We start from the raw sequence: 24,464 nt of genomic DNA, 5'->3' as shown, positions 1-24,464 counted from the left end.
ATGGAGCCCGCAGAAGAAAACGCTTGTAAAATCGGCAAGAAGCCTTTAATCTTTAAATCCAGAATCTTAGAATTTTAAATTAACTATATATGTTTCGCCAATGTTAAAATACATGTACAACGATCCGTATACTTTTATTGTGTTGATGTACATTTTCATAATGTAATGTTTGATAGAAGAGAGAGAGGGAGAAAGAGAGTAAGATTTATATTTTTTAATTTTGCATTTTATATCTGTATCGTAAGGGATTCGTAGTATTTTCATAATATATTAATATATTAATAATAATAATATATTAATAATTCATAATATATTAATATATTAATTAATATATTAATATAATAATAATAATATATTAATAATTCATAATATATTAATATATTAATTAATATATTAATATAATAATAATTAATATATTAATATATTAACTAATATATTAATATAATAATAATAATAATAATATATTAATAATTCATAATATATTAATATATTAAGTATTTAAAACCAGTTTATATTTTATATTTTAATTTTATTTTAATTTTGGTTTATATTTTATATTTATATTTTAAAGTACGATATATACAATATACATATATATAAGAAATATAGGCAAATCCAAACTTTCGACTCTATTATTCCTCTCTTTTGGTTCTTGTATTAGGGTAAGACAATCGCAATTTAAAGAAAGATAAGAGTATCATCATTATTATGACGTGTCCGATCATTCAGTGATACTGCGAAGCGCACATCTTGAACGCGATGGGAGGAGCCCGATTCGCGGCTCGCAAATTTTAATGGCGGATTTTTGCGGCTCGCCAATGGTATGCTCGCGAGTCTTTCGTTCCCGTTCCAAGATTCAATATACAGTTTAACGTTTTCATTATATATGTATACATATATACATATATGTATATCAATCACACGCGTTACGTGATTTGATTTGAGGAGAGCTCCTCGAAGCAAACGCGCGTGGGACACGCTGCCTTGTCGCGTGCCTCGCCACTTCTTCAGTGTTGCTCAACCATAAGTTCCTCTCGTGCAACATAGTATATAAAATTATTTCACACACAGAATTATTTCGCGTACAACGCGCACAGAATTTATACACTGACAATGAGAGAATTTTCTCTGAATTTACCCTGAAAATCATGGTAATCGTGGGACAATATGGTATGGAAAGAATTTTATGAAAATTTCTTTGATTAATATTTATCAAAATAAAAATAATAATATCTATTACAGTAAAATATTAAATATATTTGATTCATTTTATTATGCAGTTTAGTAAAATCAAAGAAATTCTCATAATTCTCTCTGTGTACACTGCAAAAAAAAATTGTGGAATATTTTTCTGATGAAATTTTGATAATATATGGATATAAGGAATGAAATAACGAACTAAGTAAAAATTTAATCGAATAATATCTACTACACTGAAAAAAAATTATTGAATTAAAATAAATATTTATTTCAATACTTCTTTATAAATCATTTATTTGAAATTAATAATATTGATTTGATAAAAAAAATATTTATTTGATGTAAGAAAATCCTTTTCAAAATAGATAAAATTTGTTTTAAATAAATGGTATATAAAGGAGTATATTGAAATAAATATTTATTTAAATTCAATAATTTTTTTCATTATAAGTAGGATATTATTCGATTAAATTTCTACTTACAATTAATTCGTATTTCATTCCTTATATCCATATTATCAAAATTCCATCAGAAAAATATTCTTCAATGCTATATGCACATTTGTATATCTCTTTATTATTATATACGGATTATCTGTGTTTGTATTGTTGAATGTAAGTTTGAATCAAGCTCTGTATATTCAATTTTTTCGTACCATAATGCATCTGTCCGAATGAATTATGTTTACTGTATTACATCTACTTTCACATTTGAGAGAACAGCACAGGTTCTCATAAGTTAAGATATCTTTATCAATACATGTTTCTATGAATTCTCTAATGAGATGATGGTTGACGATTTGTTTTGTTTAACAAAATGCTTTTTTTCGCGATTCTACTCAGATTTGTAAATAATATATAAAGTTACTATGAGAATATTTTTCTAAACGATTACCATTTCATTTTCAATATGAATTTGTATAGCTAATCATCCCAGAGACAATTTTAAGAGCGATAGAGAAAACAAAATATTTAATGAATATATATAAGAAAAAGAGTCGAATATATAAAATTTTCTACCACAGCGTGAAGCAAAGTACGAGATAGGAGACAGAGCTCGCTTACCGTTTCGACATACGAATGATATCATCGCTCGCAGGAGCGGAATCAGTTATTTTAACAACGCGCGCGCATTCACTTATCGCAAGTGATTTAGCTGCGAGCTACACATTTTTCAATATCTAGATACGGTGTCTAGCTATATAAGTTTGATCTTGTACCGTGTCAAATTGTGGCATTCTAAACACTTTAGTAGACATATTACAGCATAATAATAACTTATTTCTTACAACTGTAACTACAAAATATTTTAACTCAACGAATAAGACTTATATACTCTCAACGAATAAGATTTATACTTTATTCCAGATCAATTTGTCCTATAAAATATGACATTTTTCTATTTAAGATATATTTTTATATTTTACACATATATAAAGAGCAGTTAAAAAATTATAAAATTGTACAAAATTATATTTAATTTCTCCAGCAATTAATTAAAATGAAGGATTGGTGCCTCCTATGTGAATATTAGAAAATATTTTCCTAATTGACCTAGATTACTCTTCTTGCATCTATATATGTTGATAATAGACTATCTTTGAGAAGCATCAATGTTTACTTTATTTCGTATGTACGGTTCGAAAAAGAGAGAGAGAGAGAGAGAGAGAGAGAGAAATTCTTTCTTTATCATTTTATTTTTCCCTTTTCTTCTCTTCTTCCTCAGCTTCGCCGCGTAACCAAAACCCAGCTGTCTTTCACGGCTAGCTCGCGTACTGTAACTCGTTCTCCACCCACCGGAGAGGGATCGAAGTAAGGCAACGGTCCTGGAACCTGTTTCGAACCGTTTGAGAGTCTCTGTCCTGCCTCGTCCTCCTCGTCCATCCCTCATTTCCTATCCTTATCCCACTTACCGTTTCACCTTTTGCGCCTCTTTCTCGCTCCTTCGCGTTATTCCTTTTCTCCTTTCTTCATAACATTCTCTCTTCATCATCTCACTTTCTCTCTCTTGCCCTTTCCTTTCTTCTCTCTTATTTTCTCCCTCTCTTTCTCTCTCTCCTGTTGGTGTTGGCTCCACGTATTCCGGCGCGTAATATCACGCACATCATCGTCATCACGAAGATGTGTACGCGTGTCTCTCCATCGGAGCTCCATACGAAGGAAGCTCCAGAAGAACATGCATGAACCAAGAACGGGTCGACGGATGAATGAGAAAGAGAAAACGGATGGGGAGGAAAACGCCAAGAGAAGAGAAGATATAGCAGGAGGGAAAAGGAGAGCCAGAGAGAGAAAGAGAAAAGAAAGAGTAGAGGGAGAGCGCGATCAACGCTGAGAAGGCAAGGCGGATGGGGTATGGCACACGCCACACGCCATCATAATGGAATAATGAGGCAGAGACGATAGCAATCGCGCAGAGGCTCTTTTTCCGCGCAAGACGACCGTGTATTGAAGCGCCCGTGAGAGAGCATAGAAACGTCGTGGATGAATTGAGCAAATCAGAGCCACATCCGATGAGGTCAGATCGGAGACTTGGTCATGCCTCCAAGACTGCGTGTTCTCGGGGCTATCGTAAATAAGTGGAGGATATTACAAGATGTAAGAAGTCTCTTATCTCGTACGTTAGCAATTAGCAGCGTAAACATCATGCGTGATGTATCTTTATTATTATGTATATTATTATTATCGTTATTATTGTTCATATAATATGCAAATATTAAATATTTATAGATATAATATTTACTGTATGTATGTGCGAATAGAAAAAAAATGTTTAATGTGTCCCCCCGTGCAAGAAAGCAATCTAATCTTATATCGATACACCAATTAATACGATGGTAAAAAAAAAGATATAGCCGATATCCATGTTAAATCATGTTAATTGATTTTTTTTTCATACTTTCATGAAAAAGGAACAAGGGCAACGGTAGGAGATTACAGCAGAAGAAGAAGCTGTGGCACGTGACCCCGAAGAACACCAGAGTCAACTCGCTTAAGTAGCCGAGCTCTGCTCTTTGACCCAGCCGACAATTTCAAATTATGTCTCTCAGAGGGAGAGAGAGAGAGAGAAAAAGAAGGAGAGAGCGGATATATACTATAGTCAGAAACATACTCCCCTCCTCGCAATGAAGGTAACGTTCATTCGCAACTTCTCATATCTAAGGCGACCAGAATGCTAATCTGGTGTGTCGCTCGTGGCTTCGCCGTAATTAGTCAGGATGAGTGAGACGGTTCGAGAAACTAGGCGCGCACTGAAAAAGCTAAGTAAAACTTGAACAAACGATTTCATTAGCCAAATGCAATAAACGAGAATTTGCCAATTAATAAAAACTTCAGTTTTACTCAACTTTTTCCTACTTCTTTCTTTTAGCCATAAATTGGTTGTTATTTCATACAAAATAAAATGAACGAGTCTGATCGCAGTAGATGCTTTTCTTGTTCCATATCGCGTAACTTTATTCTTGCAAACAATTTTTAGTTTTGTTTCCATTGATCTCAAAAATTGATTTACGATATATTTAGAGATGTGAATGTTTTTCTTTTCATGTATGAAATATACTGCCAACGTTTCCGCGATTAAATTCGCGAGCTCGCGAGAACGACTCGCGGCCAACTGCTCGGAGTCTCGGGGAATCGCCGGAGACTACAACGTGCGTAGTTGTAGTTTGCTGAGGAAGACAAATGATCCACTCGGACGCGAGACAGTTAGCGTACGGCGAGAGAGGCGTTGGCCACGAAGAAGCGCCTCTTGGTTCTTTCGCCCCGGGGCAACACCGAGCCGACTCACTCGCTTGATCTCCATTGCCATTATGATATTAATGAAATGCCGCTAAAAAGGTGTGTTTGCTCGGTAACACGAAGCCCGTAGCCAGGGTGGGAGGAGGCGAGATAGATGTTAAACCTACGTAAAATAGTCTTGCCCGATATGGCGCGCACACGCCTGTGATTATGCCACCGCCGTAGAGATTTAGAGTGTTGTCGTAGCCGTTTCCGTCGTTGTCGTCATCGTCGTGTTGTCGTCGTTGTTGTAGTCACCGTCACAACACGTCGTCATCGTCGGCTATCGTCGAGACTTCCGCCGCTATCGTTCTTTTTTTTTTTTTTTTTTTATGACATCTTTAACAATGGTATTTTTGATCAATTGTTGCTTTAATTTTCCCTCCTCCCATCTTCATTATTTTTTTTTATTCAGAACTGTGAATAAGAGTTTGCATTTTCGCACCTAATATATATATTCGCTTTAAGATTCTCTAATATTAATATCCGTTCATTCATTGAAAATGCTAGTACAAATTGACTCCAAGACGAGAAGCTACTGTCCTTTCTCGTTCGAAGGACGAAATCGGTTCAAGTTACGAGAGGCTAACGACCTCTGAACCCTTTCGTCGTAATGTGTGTTTTGTGGGCTAGCCTGGTCCATTCAGGTTTTCTCCCAGCTTAACAATTTGTTGCTAAAATTGTTGTAAAATTTTTTCGGCGCTATTTTACCAATAATTCCCCCCGTTGTGTCACCAATTGATTTGTTGTCTTCCGGCACGCGCGTGCAAAAGTAAGAAAGGAGAGAGATAAAGGAGATAAACTCGGACCAGAAGAGTGGAATTTGCGGGGAGATGAAGAGAGAGAGAGAGAGAGAGAGAGAGATATGTGAGAGAAAAGAGGACACGCTTGAAAAGAGAGATGGGAGAAAGAGACTCTCTCTTTCTTTCTTTCGTACGGGGGTGCGCCCACGCTGGTGACGTCACCCGGCGAACGTCGGTTGTGGTACCGGCGATGAACGCGTTGGTGTTCAAACGTTCGGGGCACTGAGAAAGAGGAAAGATTGACGAGACAGAGACGCTATCGTGTCTCGAGGAAGGGAACGTGGAGCCGGTCGTCGGTGGTACCAAGGGGAGGGATAGCCGGATGGAGAGAGGACACCGGCGAGATGTACCGGGTTTGGATGGGGAAACTAAGGTACACGCGCGAAAGATAAAGAGAGAGAAAGAAAGAGAAGAGAAGAGAGAGAGAGAAAGGGAGAAGACATCTTTGCACGGAGGGTGGCGGGGGAAAGGAATGAATGGAGATTGCAGACCACGCGGGAGAGACGAATGGTCCGGAACCCGTGGAGGAAACGGGGGCGAGACAAGGGCGAGGAGAGAATTCTCTCCGCGAGAGAAGAGAGGAAGAGGGGGGGGCGGGAGGGGAGGGCTGACAATTCGCGTAGACAATCACCGTCAACAGTAGCGGGAGTAACCACGGGGTAATGTCGACGACACACGTGACACTGCTGAATCTCCGTCATCGTCGCCGGCCACGAATCGAACGCGAACGACGACATATCGCATCGGCCGCCTCGCGATCGCGTTCTCCTCGCTTCTTCCCATCAAGTGTTGTACGCGCGAACGTGCGAGCGCACTCTCCGGCCTCTCGGCCTGGCACCCGACAGCTTCGCGCGCGAGCCACGCTTTATTAGTCTAGCGCGGGCCATCTCGTGAACCCCTTTAGTTGCCTCGCTACGCTTCTTCGCCTCGCCACGCTTCTTCGCCATTGGCCATCGGCCATCGGATCAACGAGAGACTGACCAGAGACGCGAGTATAGATGTGAGTGAGTCTAAGCGTGATAATAGAAACCGATGTGAGGAATAGAAGTGAAGACAAGGTTCGCGAGAGAGAAGACAAAGTCGAGAAGAAGCGCGAGGAAGAGGCTCAAAGGAGGGGCCAACGTGTCAAAGAGAGCGGAAGGTCGATGCGCCGCGCCGAAGGAACACGAGAAGAGTACCGTATCCTCCCACCGTATCCTGGTGATACAGTATAACCATCAGCATTCGTACCGGTACGTTCGCGATTTAGCGGTCATCGTCTCTTCGCAACCAACCTGGAGGAAGAAAAAAACTCTTCTCTTCTCCGGGTCAAAGTGATTTTATTGAAAAATCTCGAAGAGAGCGATAAGCTCGTCATGCAACCCCGTTGCTGAAGAACGAGAACAAGCGGGATTCAACCCCCGGATGAGGACAGACAGCGGGGTGTCTTAGCGACGCCGTGACATGTACGAACGTTTCCCGAGGTTTCCCTCGTCGTCGGCAAAGACACGCGAGGAGGCGACGGAACGGAGGAGCGAGGAACCAGGAGGACCGAGGCGTCGGATCACGTGGGTCGGCACCCGGCGGTCGACGGCAACCGGCGACAACAGCGGGACAGGAACTTGAAAAGATGCTGGCACTCGCGATGCGCCGCGAACACACAACCGGGCGCAGCAATTACGAGCCCGCGAATCCGCTCGCGGGATTCGAGCACCTGCAGCACAACAGCGGTGGGAATTCGTTCGCGGTGCTACCCACCGGCGAGGGGGTGCGAGTGCGCGAGGCCGCAAGGCCGGAGGCCGAGGGTGAGTTGCAGGAGTTTGTGGACATTGCGCAAGTGCAACAGCTACTGCAGCAGCAACAGCAGCATCAGCAGCACCATCATCATCATCATCACCAGCAGCAAACGTCCGGGGCGGCCGCGTCCTGCATCTGGGGAGCGGTTTATCCGCCACCGCCGCCCGCTTTAGGATACCATCATCATCACCACCATCATCATCACGCGCCGCCACCGCCGCCGTCAGGTAATGAAAATATAATACTTACGATACAAGAGTTATTTCGTGACACATCGAATCGTGAAATCGAATGGAAGGTTTTCACCGCGAGAGAAAGAGTAGTTTGTTATTTATACGACGTTTTCACACGCTATTATCCGCAATGATTTTTCTGCGACAGGCAGGACGGACGTGAGATATAATTTATGTCGCTCTCGAGCCATTCGAGGCGTTTTTTCACAGTTTCCCCTTTATCTTTTAGTGGGAGTACCGACACTGCTGCGGTACATTATAACGCCACGCCGGTCTAAACACTCCGTGACTATATGTATGATAATCGATCTTTAAGAGCTTTAAGATCAGTAGCACGTCGAAACCTGTATTTCTAGACTGGCTATTAAATTTCTTGTCACCAATGTGGCTCGCGAGAAGACCTTCGCATGCGTTGTTGATAATGATAAAATTTCTCTCTCTCTCTCTCTCTTTCAAATGAGTGAAATTATATTTATTCTTGTACACAAAATTATACTCCAATTTTTGTCAACAGAAATTCAATCGGTTTTATAATTGACGTGATGATGCGAGCGTTTAAAGATCGATTAAATTATATTGCCGCGATAATTAATTATTATTATTCAATATTGACGTGTCGTTTCACCACCAAATTTCTCTGCAAGTAAGTGTAAAATTGGCCAAATATTGATCGATCTTGACCGTCCATTCGATACATCGATGTATATATATACATATAAACATATACAAATGTACCATTTATTGATTAAACTTTAAAATTAGGTAAAATAGTAGTTTTTGTTACTACTTGTTAGATCAGATGTAATTTGTGTAGCTTGCACTTTTTTTAACCAGTTTAACCACGATTTTTCAAAACAGAGATTAGCCGTTTTGTTAAAACTTTATAATATTCTTAAACATTTCTAACCAGTTGCTAAATATATAACGATACTTTTTTATATGATATATTTATAGGAAAACTAATAATTGATTTGTCGTATAATCGAAAGCTTCTTTATATATTATTAACAATGTTAAAACAATAATATCGTAAAAAGATAGCTCAGATACTGATAACTTTGCTATATAAACCCTAATGTGCAAAACATATATGCGAAAAATGCTTCTTATACTACGCTTCTATCAAATGTTGAACGCGCAGACACGTTTTCATTTCACATTTTCTATAATATTTAAATCTTATATAGGCAAATGTGATGTTTGCGTTCAAACAATATTAGCATCTTATCCTGTTTTATTTTTTAACGAGGGTAACCATATATTATACAAGATGATTTTCACCGGCGGCAGAGATTCGGCTTTTATTTTGCTCAGTTTTACGCAGCATAAGACTTAAATGTACGAATAATTTAACAAAATCATTGTACATGTAACGAAATTATCGTCCAGTGTGAGAAAGAAAAAAGTCAAAGATTTCACAGAGTCGAGTAAGATTTTCGAATCTTGCATCCAAGTTCACGAGCGCGATTTCGCAGATGTTGCCGTCGGATACCGGACGCTGATATCGCTGGTAACCGCTGGTAAACTGCGAGTTCGATGGTCTCTTGACGTTCAAAAACTTCGCATCGTATGCATATACACTGTAAAAAAATATGTAAAATATTACATAAAAATATGTATAATTACATAAATAATAAATGTAAAATTACACGATAAATAAATACATTTTTATTATTTATCGTGTAATTTTACACTTATTATTTATGTAATTTTACATATTTTTATGTAATACTTTACATATTTTTTTGCAGTGATATATGTGATACGCTTTTCGTAATATTTGCGATAAATCATTTCATTATTATAAAAGACAATTTTTCTGATATTTATATACTTTAAAGGAAAACAAAATTATATTGCGCGACCAAACTAGCGCGTGTTAGAAATTTAATTACAATTTTGTAAGCCGCATATAAATTTTGATATACATTACTAAAAAAAAAAAAAAAAAAATAGAGAACACTTTTCCTATCCTAAAAATTATGCTATTTTCAAACCATTAAAACTCGGAAAAAAATCATCCTTGATTAAAATTTAAAAAAGCATTTTGAAGCTTGAAGTTTCAGCTTTAACGTGAAATTAATGGTTAAAAAAAATTTTTTTATCTTTTCGTTTTATGCTTTAAAAAAAGGACACATTGTTTTGTTCTTTAAAATTACATATTTTTGACACTCTGCATCTCAATAAAAAAATTTCTCCTAAAAAATTTTACTCATGTTTCATAAAGTATATTTTGCCTACAAAAAGCTACTATTTTTGAAAATTTTTCTACAATTTTTGTTAAAATTGAAACTTTAAGCTTTAAAATGCTGTTTCAATTTTTAGTCTACGATGATTTTTCGCCGAGTTTCAGCGGTTTGAAAATAGCATATAATTTTTAGGGTGTTCCCTATTTCTTTCTTTTTTTTGGAGTAGTGTATTATTACAACAGAAATGGAAAAATTATTTGAATTATAACATACAAATGAAGAGAGAAAGAGAAAAATATTTTTATTTTTTATTTTGCTAATAACTCGAATTAAAATCTTCTACACATTGTACTCTATTACAGAGTAATTAAAAAATTGTACAAATTTTGATTTGACACCGGAAGATTACATACAAGATTAAATATATATACCATAGTAGTCTTCTCATCGCATGGCTAGTAATAGGTTCTCATGTATCTAATGCTCTTTAGATAGCACGAAAGACAATGTAGAGAAGATGAAAGAATGAGGCCGCGTCGAGAGTCGCCCAGCGTGAGCGAAAGAAAAAAAGATATTGAAGAACGATAACTCTTAATTCCACGCGCTGTCGGCAGTCCTGTTGAATTGGGCGTGCTACACATCACTAGTCCAAGTTTGTATATAAAAGAGCGAAACGGCTCCCTTCGATGTAAAACGATTAAAAGATTAATGATAGCTTTCAGTCGGAATGGACCGCGTCCAATTTTCGTCCGGTTTCATGCGCAAAAATTCTTTCGTCTTGCGCGTTTTCGCAAAAAAAAAAAATAAATAAATAAATAAATAAATGTAACTGGGGTCGAGTGTGTGCGAAGTAAAGACCAGAAAGTACACGAGAAAAACTTTTTTTTTTTTTTCCCATTCACGAGAACGAGGGATCGAAGCGCGGCTTTGCATAAGTCATTGTTTAAAGTGTCGTAGCTTAGTACGGTAATGCGTATAGTAAATCGCATGTACACGCCTGACATTTCGTTATTATTGTATGGATTCGTAAGACAGGAAATCGTACATCATATACGAACCTACAGTGGGCGGATAAAAGGGAACGAGTCACCTTTTCTCTCTTATTCTCTCTCTTCCCTCTCTCTCGGCTCTCATTGACGTCTTTTTAATAATGCTGGCTTAAACAGCTTATCTCTGCCTTATTTCTCTCTCAAAGTTGCGCGTAAGAGTTTTTTTGCGTGTGAAAATCTGCACGCATTAATTTTTACAATTGCACAGAATTTTTTGCAATGTCAATTAGACATATAAATATACAGCAAGTCAAATCACAACTATTCCTTGTGATTTGATGAATATTTTCCGCAGGTATTTTCAAAATTTGTGAAATATTAGACAAAAATTCACAGCGACAAATAATGTCGTATGTGTATATGTATGTATCACATACACATTCTTGCTATCAACTTTATATTAAACATTTATATATCGATAGATGTCTTTAGTATTAAAAGGTTACCGAGAAATGCGAAATCATAAAATAAAATATTTCACAACGATAGATTATGGACGGAAAAAAATCAATTATTAAAATATATATAAGTAAGTAATATTCTTGGGAAAGAATTTGCGCAATTTGGCTTTTATATATGGCCCTTTTTTTCTACTGTCAAAATTTCGCAGCAAAATAACCCTGGAATTTCTTCTATTATATGCTTGCTAAAACAAGTACGAAAATAGGTCCTCTTCTTATTATCAGTGATTTGAGAATTTCTTTTTAAGGAAATGTCTTCAAAAATAACCCTTCGAGGAGTATAAAAGGGGAGGGGGAAGAGGAAGAAACATGTAAAAACAAATTATACGTACAATCTGAGATAATTCGCCGGAAAGGAACTTTAATAATAACATAATCTTATATTATTATCAAATTAGGTACATTCAGCTTAAAATAAAATAATCGCTAGGCAGTATCATTGTTTCGTTATGCTTACGTCGCGTGACAAAGCACGACCATATGCCGAAACATCGTTACAATCTTATCGCATACGTCAAAGCTGACGTATACCCAACCTGACGATCGATCGTAAAATACTGTAAAATTTTTATCGTGAATCAAGTTACGTATACGTATATATATATATAAATTGTGAGAAGTGCAAACGTCGATATATCGTAACAAGCGCGTTTATCAGGATGAAGTGACAAAATGAGAAAACTAGAATCGCTTTTATATAATATAAAGTAACGTATGTCAATAGTATTTGATCCATTCTTGTAGCTATTAGGAATAAAAACTCGATTAAGTGTCTACAGCATATCGTATACTGAAAAGCATGAACAAGGTTCGAGAAAGAATTTGATATATCAATGTCCACATATTTTATTTGATCTAGAAACAGCTATTATTTTTATTTGTTAATTAAATCAAATTAGATTTTTTTTAGATAATATACTTTTTATTCTATAAATGCGATTATATGCCGTGAATAAATGTCAGAAGCGCGATAAATAAAAAAATGAATGTAACAATACATCTCATTGACGTAAAACTTATAACTCGAACAATCAGTAACAGGTGTATTACGATCCCTCAAATTGAGCCGGATAATCATCTTACTATACGTGTTATATCCATTCAACGGACCGACAGAGCGTAAAATCAGATACTTAAGAGTGACTCTTGCATATACAATCGTTTCGCCTAGCGCGATATATATATATATGTTAATTAATAACATTTTACCTACTTGACATATTTGGAATTAACAACTAACGTTACGCGAATATTAATTTCGAATATTTCCTTAAGGCTACATGCCATTTTGATATCGTCTAATATCTGTCAAAGTACCAATTTACGATATGCGATAATAAACCTATAGATATATCACAGAGAGAATTTTCTATTAGAATTTATCCTAAAAATCATGGTAATCATGGGACAATATGGTATGGAAAGAATTTTAAAAATATGTTTGATTAATTTTACCATACTTTTCGTAAATTTTACTATACTTTTAGCTTTTAGTAGAATTAATCAAACATATTTTATATTTTATTGTGATAGATATTATTTTTTATTGCGATAAATATTAATCAGAGAAACTCTCATAAAATTCTTTCCATACCATATTGTCCCATATTTTTACCATACTTTTCGTAAATTTTACTATACTTTTAGCTTTTAGTAGAATTAATCAAACATATTTTATATTTTATTGTGATAGATATTATTTTTTATTGTGATAAATATTAATCAGAGAAATTCTCATAAAATTCTTTCCATACCATATTATTCCATATTTTCACCATACTTTTAGCAAAGTTTACTATACTTTTAGTAGAATTAATCAAACATATTTTATATTTTATTGTGATAGATATTATTTTTTATTGTGATAAATATTAATCAGAAAAATTCTCATAAAATTCTTTCCATACCATATTATTCCATATTTTCACCATACTTTTAGCAAAGTTTACTATACTTTTAGTAGAATTAATCAAACATATTTTATATTTTATTGTGATAGATATTATTTTTTATTGTGATAAATATTAATCAGAGAAATTCTCATAAAATTCTTTCCATACCATATTATTCCATATTTTCACCATACTTTTAGCAAAGTTTACTATACTTTTAGTAGAATTAATCAAACATATTTTATATTTTATTGTGATAGATATTATTTTTTATTGTGATAAATATTAATCAGAGAAATTCTCATAAAATTCTTTCCATACCATATTATTCCATATTTTCACCATACTTTTAGCAAAGTTTACTATACTTTTAGTAGAATTAATCAAACATATTTTATATTTTATTGTGATAGATATTATTTTTTATTGTGATAAATATTAATCAGAGAAATTCTCATAAAATTCTTTCCATACCATATTATTCCATATTTTCACTATACTTTTAGCAAAGTTTACTATACTTTTAGTAGAATTAATCAAACATATTTTATATTTTATTGTGATAGATATTATTTTTTATTGTGATAAATATTAATCAGAAAAATTCTCATAAAATTCTGTCCATATCACATTGTCTCACGATTATCGTGATTTTCAGGGTAAATTCTAAGAGATAATTCTCTGACACCTATATCAATGTAAGTGTCAACGGGCGTCGCAACAAAAGAGCGTCCGATAATAAAAAAATCGACCCGCTTACGCGATATAACGATCCATGTGGACTCATACGGAAGGTGCGCTATACATTCAACAGTCCCTTGCATAGGAATCGTTGCGATAATCGCATATGTAGGAACCAACACGTTGCTCCCCGTGTATTTTTACGCTAGAGCATACAGATTTGTACGTGTACGTGCGTGATAAAAATATGCCGGTGAGCGATGTGTCGGTGAGTTGTTATCGTCTATGAATGGCTCATAGACGTATGAAGCACCTACGTCAGCATCGACCGATAAGACTAAGCGGGAAGAAGACGAAGGGGGTTAACTACGCGTTATACGTAGCCACCGTTGACGTCCAAGTACACGCGAGCTATAGTATATGAGAGGGAGAGGATCAAAGAAATCGATAGGCCACGGTGCAAAAATAGTCTTGGGAGGATTGTCTGGGTGGACTTGCGACTATCTCTTGTGAAACGCGGTTTTTCGACTTTTTTCAGAAATTCCTCCCGTCCAGGTGGATTTATTTCATTCTAAGGATCTGCCTAAATTATCTTTGGAATAAAATAATCAGTGTGCGTTATAAATGTAAAATGATTAGCTACTCTAAAAATACAGATTTATTAACGATAAATTTAGGTTTTTCGCCAATTTAATTGAAGGGATGGGTGGATGGGGATGATATACAGATTTTATGGGAAAATGACGGAGATTTTTTTGGAAATTAAATTTCACAATCCGTATTATATTCATAGTGCTTTCTGAAAATGTTTCTAAGAAGGAATTTTTGCTTCAAGAAAAATAAAGAATCCGGTGAAGCTTATAACGCGAGTGTATATATAAAAGCTATATATACAAGTTTTCTCTGATTTGTGAGAAAAAATTTGTAAAATAGTTTTAAAAGAATAATAATTCAGAGTATCTAATTATTTCGTTTATAACACTAATTGTTAGGCAGACTATTCTTTGATCCAGTTTACTTATCTTTTACTCGATAAAAAAGTTTACTTTGATTTGAGAGGTACTTAATATAAATGGTAAAAAATTAAAAATCATAGTGCTTTCTACAAATGAAAATGTTTCTAAAAAAGGATTTTCGCTTCAAAAGAAAAGTAAAGAATCCGATGAAGCTTATAACGCGAATGTATATATACAAGATACAAATTTTTTATGACATGAAAAAAAATTCTTTAAAATAGTTTTAAAAGAATGATAATTTTACAACAATAACTTTGAAGATGTTGTTTACACTCGCCGTCGCAAAAAGAAAAAGCACAAAAGATTGTCGTATATATAAGTACATTCTTTTTGCTTTCTGATTTTATCCGATTACATCCTCTCCTTTACTTTATTACATGCTCGCACTATTTTAAAAGTTATATTTTTAACAAATTTTATACTTAAAGTACACACATCCGCGGTCCGTAAAGCAATTATATTTTTAGTCAGTCCAGCTTTCCCCACCTATCTTAGCCTCGTCCTGACGTTATCGCAGTTTATTAATATTTACTTGCATTACGCTTTTGTAACGCTTCTTCACGTGGTAATGCTTTTTCCGCTGCTCCGATCATTATTAATAGAGTTGTTAAAAAAATGTACAGAAATAGTGGACATCTCGCACGAGCTATCTATCCCCTTCTACGCGCGAGCGTAAAGTGCCTAAGGAAAGCGTAGTTGTGTTGCACGATTCTCTTTCAGAAAAATTAAATTCTCGTATATGGAGTGCATCATAATGGCAGTTATATTACGACCATGATATTCTGCCATGATGCGCGGTTTCAGCCGTGTGTCTTTCGCATATATAAGTACTCATTGGAGCAGAATTGCGCATTAAAAGGTCGAGAAACGAGGAAGTGCGATATAAATTTTAGTCAAAATGCACGGTTCTCCTCGAAATAGTAAATTCGTTCCTACGCCTTTTCACGCCGATGAATTTATATACTCTTTTTGAAACGGACAATTTATTTTTAGAGAATTCATAACTAATCATTATCGTTGCCTTTGATTATATTTCGTTGCAGTCTTTTATCCGAAATTGTGCAGCTATTCGTTAAAAATTATTCGATACGCTAATAGTCTTTAATTAATATTATATAACATTCCTTATAATTATTTTAATTTAATTCATTCGGTTTAATTTATCTTTAATCATCACGTCGCTTGAAATTCTATATCAATTTCCCTCGATTTCCGGTATTTCACGATCAAGAAGAAAAGAATGAGCAAGTTTAAAAAACTGTTGAACAAATTTCTCCTTATTTCTCTCTCTCTCTTTCTCTCTTTAATACAAATGTCGCTTTGTTTGGTAACTGCTTAAGCAAGTTTATTCTAAAGTGTATACAGAGGAAAGGAGCTCAAGTCCCGTTTAACGGACTATGATGGATAACATGGCCTGTAGGAATGATTTTAGAAATACCGCTGGATATATTAATTTAATTGTATAACGAGAGCTATTCTTTCTTCATAATTTACCGTTACAAAAACGCTACATTATCATTTTCTTATTTAAATATCATTTATATTATAATACGTCGTATAGAAAGTCTCTCTTTTAATGGATTAAAATCGATAAAAGATTAACTTCAAAACTTTTCCATTTCGAAGAGTTATGAAGCACTTTACAGATATTTCGGAGTCTGTCTCTTGTTTAATAAAAGTTTTCCAATTGAATTTTTACATTGCGTTGATATAGAATTTGATATAGAATTCTACGGCAGAGTTACTCTGTCATAATCGGAAATAACGCTCTCATCATTGCGGTGTAACAAGCGCCTGAAAGGTCGAAGTAAATGTTCGCGTCTCTACCGGAAGCGATCATTAATCAACGATCTCGGTAACGTTTCGCGCAAAAACGTGCGAAAGCCTCGCGAGTCGTCGCACATGACTCACCACTCGTAGCACCAAAGTATGTAATAGCAAAAGGCTCGATATAGGAGCGATTTAAAACGCACCGCCCGCAGCGATTATTCTGCATACATTGTGCAAAAAAGCGTGAGAAATGTAGAGTAAATTAGATTAAACGTGCACTTTTGCGCGACACATTTTTTATACCGTACATTACTCTGAAAACTTTATTTATGTTGTTTATATTGATAAGTCTCCCAAATTTTTGAACCATCACCTTGCTAAGTTTTCAAATAGTAAAACACTTTGAATCGCAGAAGAATTATTAGAGAAATAGTACAGCAACCTGCAACTTTGTGTGTCAAATCCATATTACATGTGTATTTTGAAGAGGCACTGACTAAATTTAAAGAATTTTAAAGTAGTTCAATAAAGTAGATAAAGTTGAATATTCAAGGATACTATTAATACACATACTCTATTATATATTTATTCGAAGAAAGTCGATTAATATTAATAAGTCTCTCTTTAATTTTTAATACATAGATTTGATCAATTTTCGTCCATTTATATTATAGGGTGTTAAAAAAGTGGCGGATACGCTGTATAGGGGTGAATTCCTGAGGTTATTTGGAGACGATTTTTCCTCAGTGCAAATGTCGAGGCACCAATAGTTTTCGAGTTATAAGTAATTGAAAATAAAGGGCTTTTCGTAAACTAAGTATTGTGGAATTAAAATATTGACAAAACTACATTCTTCAATTAATTTCAAGTCGACTTTAATTTAATAGAATTTTAATTTAAGGCTTAGTTACCAAGATATATGATGGCAAAAATTGGGAGCTTGCAAAAAATGATGACTTCTCTCGACATTTTCGTTGAGGAAAAATCGTCTCCAAATAACATTAGGAATTCACCCCTATACAGCGTATCCGCCACCTTTTTAACACCCGATATATTCGAATTTATATTTTAATTTCTCAATTCTTCTCGCATCCATATATTTATTCAGTATAATGTTTCGCAAGAGCATCGTAAAAGAATTCAGAATGCGTAGTTTTCGTGCCAGAGCATCTCGTATATATTACGCTTTTCATCATTTTATATATATATAGCATTATCTGAAAACATCTTAATTTACACCTCGCATCAATCTAACATGATAGATTTTCATAATTTTAAATAGCGTCGACGCGATTTATTATCGTAAACAGTTCTTGTCTATGTCTTCTGTAGAAAATTTTCGAGCGGAATTGATTTTCATTCGAAATTTATACGAGAAATAACGCGATATCCCGTGCATGTATGTATATACGCCAAAAAGGAAAACGAAAGAACGATCAGGGCAAGGATAGATAATAGCGAGGGGTGTCTCACTGTCGCAATACATGTACATTTTTTCTGGAATTACGCATTACTTTGCATTGATTTACAAGTATAAAACAATAATAACCCAGACAAGATTAAAACGTCTTAAAAAGTAAAAATAATGTTGTTATGATGTTTTTTTAATATATATTTTACTAGATATTATAATTTATGAAATAATTAATATTTGATATTTAATTTGTTCAGATCTAATCGAATTTTGTGTGTGTTCAAGTTTATAAAAAAAGAAATGTTTATTAAAAATGGTTTTTTAAGTTGATTTTTAAAATTTCTGAATTTTTTAATCACAAAATTTAAAACAAGACATTTTTTAAAACTTATAATTGGGAACTTTTTGTTATATCTTTATTATAATATAATATTTTAATTTAGGTGTTCCAATTAAATATTTGCAATATTAATTTTAAAAAAATATTAATTTTAAATTCTTTGCATAATACATTGGTACTATATGATTTACAATATCTCACAAATTAATTTTTCTTAACATTTCTTTTTATAATCATTCTAATTACATTTTTCTTACTAAATTAAACAGTATTAATATTTAAATATTATTTTAAAAAAAGAATTAATCACATAATTACACGCATTACTTGGAATTATACGGCGCATTACATGGAATTACTTAGAATTCTCGATAATTCGCAATACATGTACAAATTTTTGAAGAGTGAGACACCCCTCGGATAATAGAGAATATAAGACGACGCAAGACTATGACGTTAAGCTGCCAAAAATCTTGTATCATCGGTTAGTTGACTCATCGGCAACACACATAGGAAAATATTTGACGCTCGCCGCACTAGTCATCCCGGGTATTTGGGGATGCTGGGTGGCTCAGGTGGTTGCGTGGCGGCTTGAAATAACGCCGTTCGCCCGCGCAAAATCGTGTCGATTAGGGCCACGAATAGTGCGCGCCCACCACCTCGTCAAGAGCCGCTGATAATTTTAGAACATTTTGTTGTGCCAGATCAACGTCGTTGACGTGCGTCACTGTCTCTCCTTGCTCTCTCGTGTGCGTGCATCGGTTTTTCGATTCGCAAAGTCGATCGAAAATACGTGCGATATAATATATTAGATCAATCTACAAAACTCGTGTATATATATATATATATATATATATATATATATATATACATATATTGCACACCAGTTTTTCAGGAGGATTGCATAATAGAATATTCAGTGATTTTTTAACATGTCCTTGTTGAGCAATTTTTCAATCTCTTCTGTATACATGAAAGAATTAATCAAACATTACGCGTTCTTTTAATTATACTACGTACACAAGGGCTTGCGTAGTACCTTTGTCACGTTTCTATCGCTCGATTCAATTATCGAGATGAAAGGACTTGTTTTTATTTTGATAATTATATTACAACACATATTCTGCGCGCAGAAAGAATAAAAAAATAAAATAAAATAGAGACAGAGAGAGAGAGAGAGAGAGAGAGAAAAGAGAAATAAAGAGACAGGACAGGGGCAGGAGTAGAGGAGACGAAATACCAAGAGAGCGAGACGGAGCGAGAGAAGGGAGAGGGGAGAACGGGCGCGTGGCAGCGCGTGGTGCCAAATAGGGCATCAGGTGGTTGCGAGACGCCCGCGAGAAAAAGATCGTACGCGCGTGCGCGTATATACGTGACTGCTAACCGGGCGCACGCACGCGTCTCCGCACAAATGGCACGCGTCTCTTTACCCTCCTGCGAGAGAGTGCGGTCTGCCTGCCTCACGTATGGCAGACACGCGCGCGCTGCTTTATACAAATGTTAAAGAGAGAGAGAGAGAGAGAGAGAGAGAGAGAGAGAGAGAGAGAGAGAGAGAGAGAGAGAGAGAGAGAGAGAGAACCGCACGCGCATACCGTCCGGGATAAAATTACTTTCTCCTTACGCGATATGTGGATATGTCGCGCTTATCTCGTAGGTGATACTACTACGTAATACTGTGTTATGCGCGATCGACCAAACGCGAAACTTTGCTCTCGATGCTGATGTTCGTTGTAATGGATATAATAGCAGGAAGAGAGACGAGAGTCTTTTGCTCCGCGATCGATTATTCCGCATCATCCTGTAAGAGAATCATCTGCGGTGTTTTATTACATAGAAGTAGATACACGCGTCTTTTAGCGGATTTAGAATTAGTTATCGATATAACGCAGTAAAATGATGTATGCATATTTGCATAAGTGAATGTTTTTTTTTTCTAGGATTTTGCGCGAATACGATTCGCGCATAATGTATTAAGAAATAATTTGCTTCGTATGCAGTTACCGTATTTGTATCAGTCACGTAATACATTATATATGAGTTGTTAATAACTATTGACGAACATTATAATAGAAATATAGTTAACGACATTAACTCTTGAATTTACTCTTGCAAAGCTTGCTCCTTTTTAATTCATGCAGCTAAACATTGCGAACGATGTACATACATTCGAAAGAAATATAAAACGCGCGGAATAATATTGAGTTTTCTCACGTACGACTCGTTGATAAAACTACCGGTAAACATTATTATAAGAGAAATAGTTAACGATCGACATTAACGCTCTTACATATAACTAACATTGCGATATACGTATATTCGAAAAAAAAAAACTAGAATGATATCGATTTATCTTATTTAAAAGATTAAACGGATATTCCATTCGTAAGAAAAAAAAAAAAAAAAAAACAAATTTGACAGAATTGAATATAGTTATCGGGGTGACGGTAGCTCCGACATATCGGACCGACATCCCGAACTCTCTCCTTCGTTCTTTTCCGCTCTTAATTACGCTAGTTCGCGGCTTTTCCTCCATCTTCTGTCGCCTGTTCGCGCGTTCTCTCGAAAGTACCTCGTGGGGGACGAGAGTCGCGCGCCTCGAGTCTACGTCACAGAGCTCTACGTCACCGGTGAACGGGGTTGAGAGAGGAGTCTCAACGACGGGGAGGAAGAGGGAAAGGGAGGAGGAAGCTCCTATGGTGGGATGTCTAGTACGCGGAGGGAGATAGGGGAAGGTGGCAGCGCGCGAAGAGCGATAGCTGGTGGGGATAGATATGCTCGTAAGCGTTGGCTGGTAACTACGACGGCGCGAGAAGCAGGGAATCGTTCAGATTCTACATATACATATATGTACGACGCGCATGATATATATATATATATATATATATATATATATTTATATGTAAGATATACGTGTGTATTTAAATATATATCTAAATACACACACGTACGCGTACGGTGTACGTATATGCATACGTCGGCATGTATAAATACACGCGCGCATACGTACGAAGACGTACGGCGCACACACGCGTGCGTAGACGAAGGAGCGCCGGGCGGGGATTGGCTGGCGGTCGACTCGGCGCTTCCAAATATGGGACAGTCTCGGCGGTCCATTCATAAAACTACGGGGCGCGCCGCCGCTCGGCTCAGTTCGTGCGCGACCCCCACGCATTGCGCGTCCTTTAACAATCACTGTGCACGAGCCAATACACTCTCGCAGTTGAAACGTACACCTAACGAAGGAGAATTTACAAAGAAAGAAAAGGAGAATATATATAGAAAGAGAGAGAGAGAGAGAGAGAAGGGGAGAGAAAGGATAAATGGATAGATAGAGAGAAGGAAAGAGAGAGCGAGAGGAAGAGAGGGGAAAAAGAGACAGAGAGAGAGTCGCCGACGCAACATAACATAACGCGCGCGATTCCGCGCGCGCGCGCTTTCGCTCGCGCCTACGCACACGCTCTCGGATCATACACTGTATTTGCTCTCACTCGCGCACAGATTCGGAGCACGCGTGGACCTGACGCGGCGACGGCGACGGCGACGGCGGCCGGACACCACGTCTTCTTCTCGCCGCGCGAACTATACCTCGATTCGCATCATTATTCGCGTGTATCGGCTCCTTCGATCGGCGAAAGAAAGGTGAGAAGAGGAATTGATAATTTCAACGGTTTATGTAGCTTCTTCTTCTCCTTCTTCTTCTTCTCGTTGACGAGGAAACGAGACGGTACCAGGTATATACTTGACCGAACCTAACTGACCGGTCGGCGAAAATCTATGCGAGACGATTATACACGCGTAGCTTCTTCCTACGGATTGCTCGGTGGTGGTAATGGTGATGGTGATGGTGATTATTAGTGGTTGGTTGGTGGTGGTCCGTTCCGCAACACGTAGTGTTGCCGGCCGGTGGCATCTATTATCGAAATAAAAAAAAAGGCGGGAAGGAAGATACCTTTCTTGTATCAGCCGGCGCGTATCAAACAGCTCTATCGAGTTAAGCAAAGGCGCGCGCGGCACGCGATCGAGCAAGAAACGCGCAACGCACGCTTAATCGCTGCTACTAATCCTACCTAGTCGAAAAGAGAATAGAAAGAGAGAGAGAGAGAGAGAGAGAGAGAGAGAGAGAGAGAGAGAGAGAGAGAGAGAGAGAGAGAGAGAGAGAGAGAGAGAGAGAGAGAGAGAGAGAGAGAGAGAGAGAGAGAGAGAGAGAGAGAGAGAGAGAGAGAGAGAGAGACGGATAGATTCTCCGACATATATATTGGAAGATCATTAACACATTATACGGGTCTCTAACACGCGCGCTATCGAGAGAGAGAGAGAGAGAGAGAGAGAGAGGAGAGTTTGAGGAGGAAGCTTAATTGATACGATCAGAGCGAGAACACGACAATATTCTAACCATAATAATTACGTTGAACGATACAACCGCAGGCGAGGACACGCAGTGCGGTACCGAGGATTCTGCCATCGCCCAGGGAGGCGACCCGCTCCAGAGGATGACGATGGACGGCATGGAGGTGGTGGGCTCGCAACCGCACGCAGCCACCAGCCCGTTTCTACTTTCCTCGCCGCCCCTTGGTCATCATCATCATCACCATCACGCGACCTTTAATCTGCAGACGGTGCAGCTTAGTTTCGACGCGTGTTTACCGTACAATGCGGCCTCCACCTCGTCCAATTCCTCGGCCACCTGCGGAATCGGCGGAACACCCGTGACCTGCACCAATTCGCCGTCCACCAACTGCAGCAGCAAGATCATACCGACTCTATCCTTGTCCCCGTGCGTGCCGTTACACACGCAGCTTCAAATCAGTCCGACCGATTCCTCGGAGCACAATCATGGTCAACACCCTCATCATCAGCAGCAGCATCATCATCATCATCATCATCGATTGGACGATCATCAGCATCACTTGCATACCGATGCGTCGTCACCGTCTGTTGGTGACGTTACGGACAGCAAGAGGCATCGACAGCCCGATGACGATAAGGGATGTATCAGAAACTGCAGGAGCGATATTCACGATCCGAATGATAAGGATAAGCCTGGTGATTTAAACACCCCGGTCACCACCAGCAGCGACCTACCCTCTTTCTTCGGCCCCTCTGCACTTGTCGAACCGCCACCGATCTCAGGTATCTACATCAGCTATCCTTAAGACGAGAGAATTGATCGACAACGATTTCGTTTCTTTTCATACACGTTCTTTTACTTTATTTTATGTCGACTCGTTATATTTCGTCGTGATAATTTTATAGAAAAGGGACAATGCACAGTTGACATATGTCTGTGGCGCGTTGTTGAATTTGAAAAAATGAAATTTCCTTACACAATTCAGCGAACATTTAATAAGATTATATATACGATGCAAATAAGATACTGTTAAATTTCCGCGCTATTATATTTCGCTTTCGGCAACCTTTCGCTTTCATCTATCTATACGTTTACGCAAACTCTTCTTTGCGCTTCTTGATATCCTGATATCTTCAAAATCTGTATCGTTCGCGGGAATTTAGACATATTTGTCTAAATTCGCTCTCGGATACGCTCTTAAAGGAGATGCATAGTCCAACATCTGCGGCGAAGCATCACACCACGAGGTGTTACTGACGTTTATTACACTACCCGCGAAAATACGTAATATCGAAGGTCTGCCCGCCTGTTCGCGGATCAATACTCAACGACCCCGACATTCAGAGACCCTCCTCTTGAACCTGCACCACCACCCCTCTTCCTCTTCCCACTATATCCTCTAGTCGGTTCATTCATGCTTCCAGCCGCCCCTCCCTCCTCCCCCTGTACCTTCGTCACCCTCAGTACCGTAATAACTTTTAGATAATTGCCGTATGTTATCTCTTTCCTACATATATTA

The 24,464-nt window shown here is 37.2% G+C and overlaps 1 protein-coding gene across 5 annotated transcripts in view; it reads left to right on the top strand.

The window, feature by feature from the left end:
- LOC145938164 (uncharacterized) overlaps positions 1-24,464 on the top strand; it is a 41,153-nt gene that overhangs the window by 12,277 nt on the left and 4,412 nt on the right. Inside the window, exons 3-4 of one of the 5 annotated variants that reach the window (XM_083041580.1) lie at positions 4,109-4,327; positions 23,023-23,727. In XM_083041580.1, coding sequence (XP_082897706.1) covers positions 23,088-23,727 — 640 coding nt within the window. In that variant the 5' untranslated portion in view covers positions 4,109-4,327; positions 23,023-23,087. Of the gene's footprint in view, positions 1-4,094; positions 4,328-6,401; positions 7,780-21,554; positions 22,329-23,022; positions 23,728-24,464 lie in introns of those variants that run through there. The other 4 variants (XM_083041581.1, XM_083041577.1, XM_083041579.1 and 1 more) reach the window with 4 other exon arrangements.

This window comes from Prenolepis imparis, unplaced genomic scaffold (assembly GCF_030444845.1).
Source record: "Prenolepis imparis isolate NDT839.2.m4 unplaced genomic scaffold, iyPreImpa1.0 SCAF_7, whole genome shotgun sequence".
Lineage (NCBI taxonomy): Eukaryota > Metazoa > Arthropoda > Insecta > Hymenoptera > Formicidae > Prenolepis > Prenolepis imparis.
Note: the sequence above shows the minus strand (reverse complement) of the source record. Positions and strands in the feature narration are given on the sequence as shown.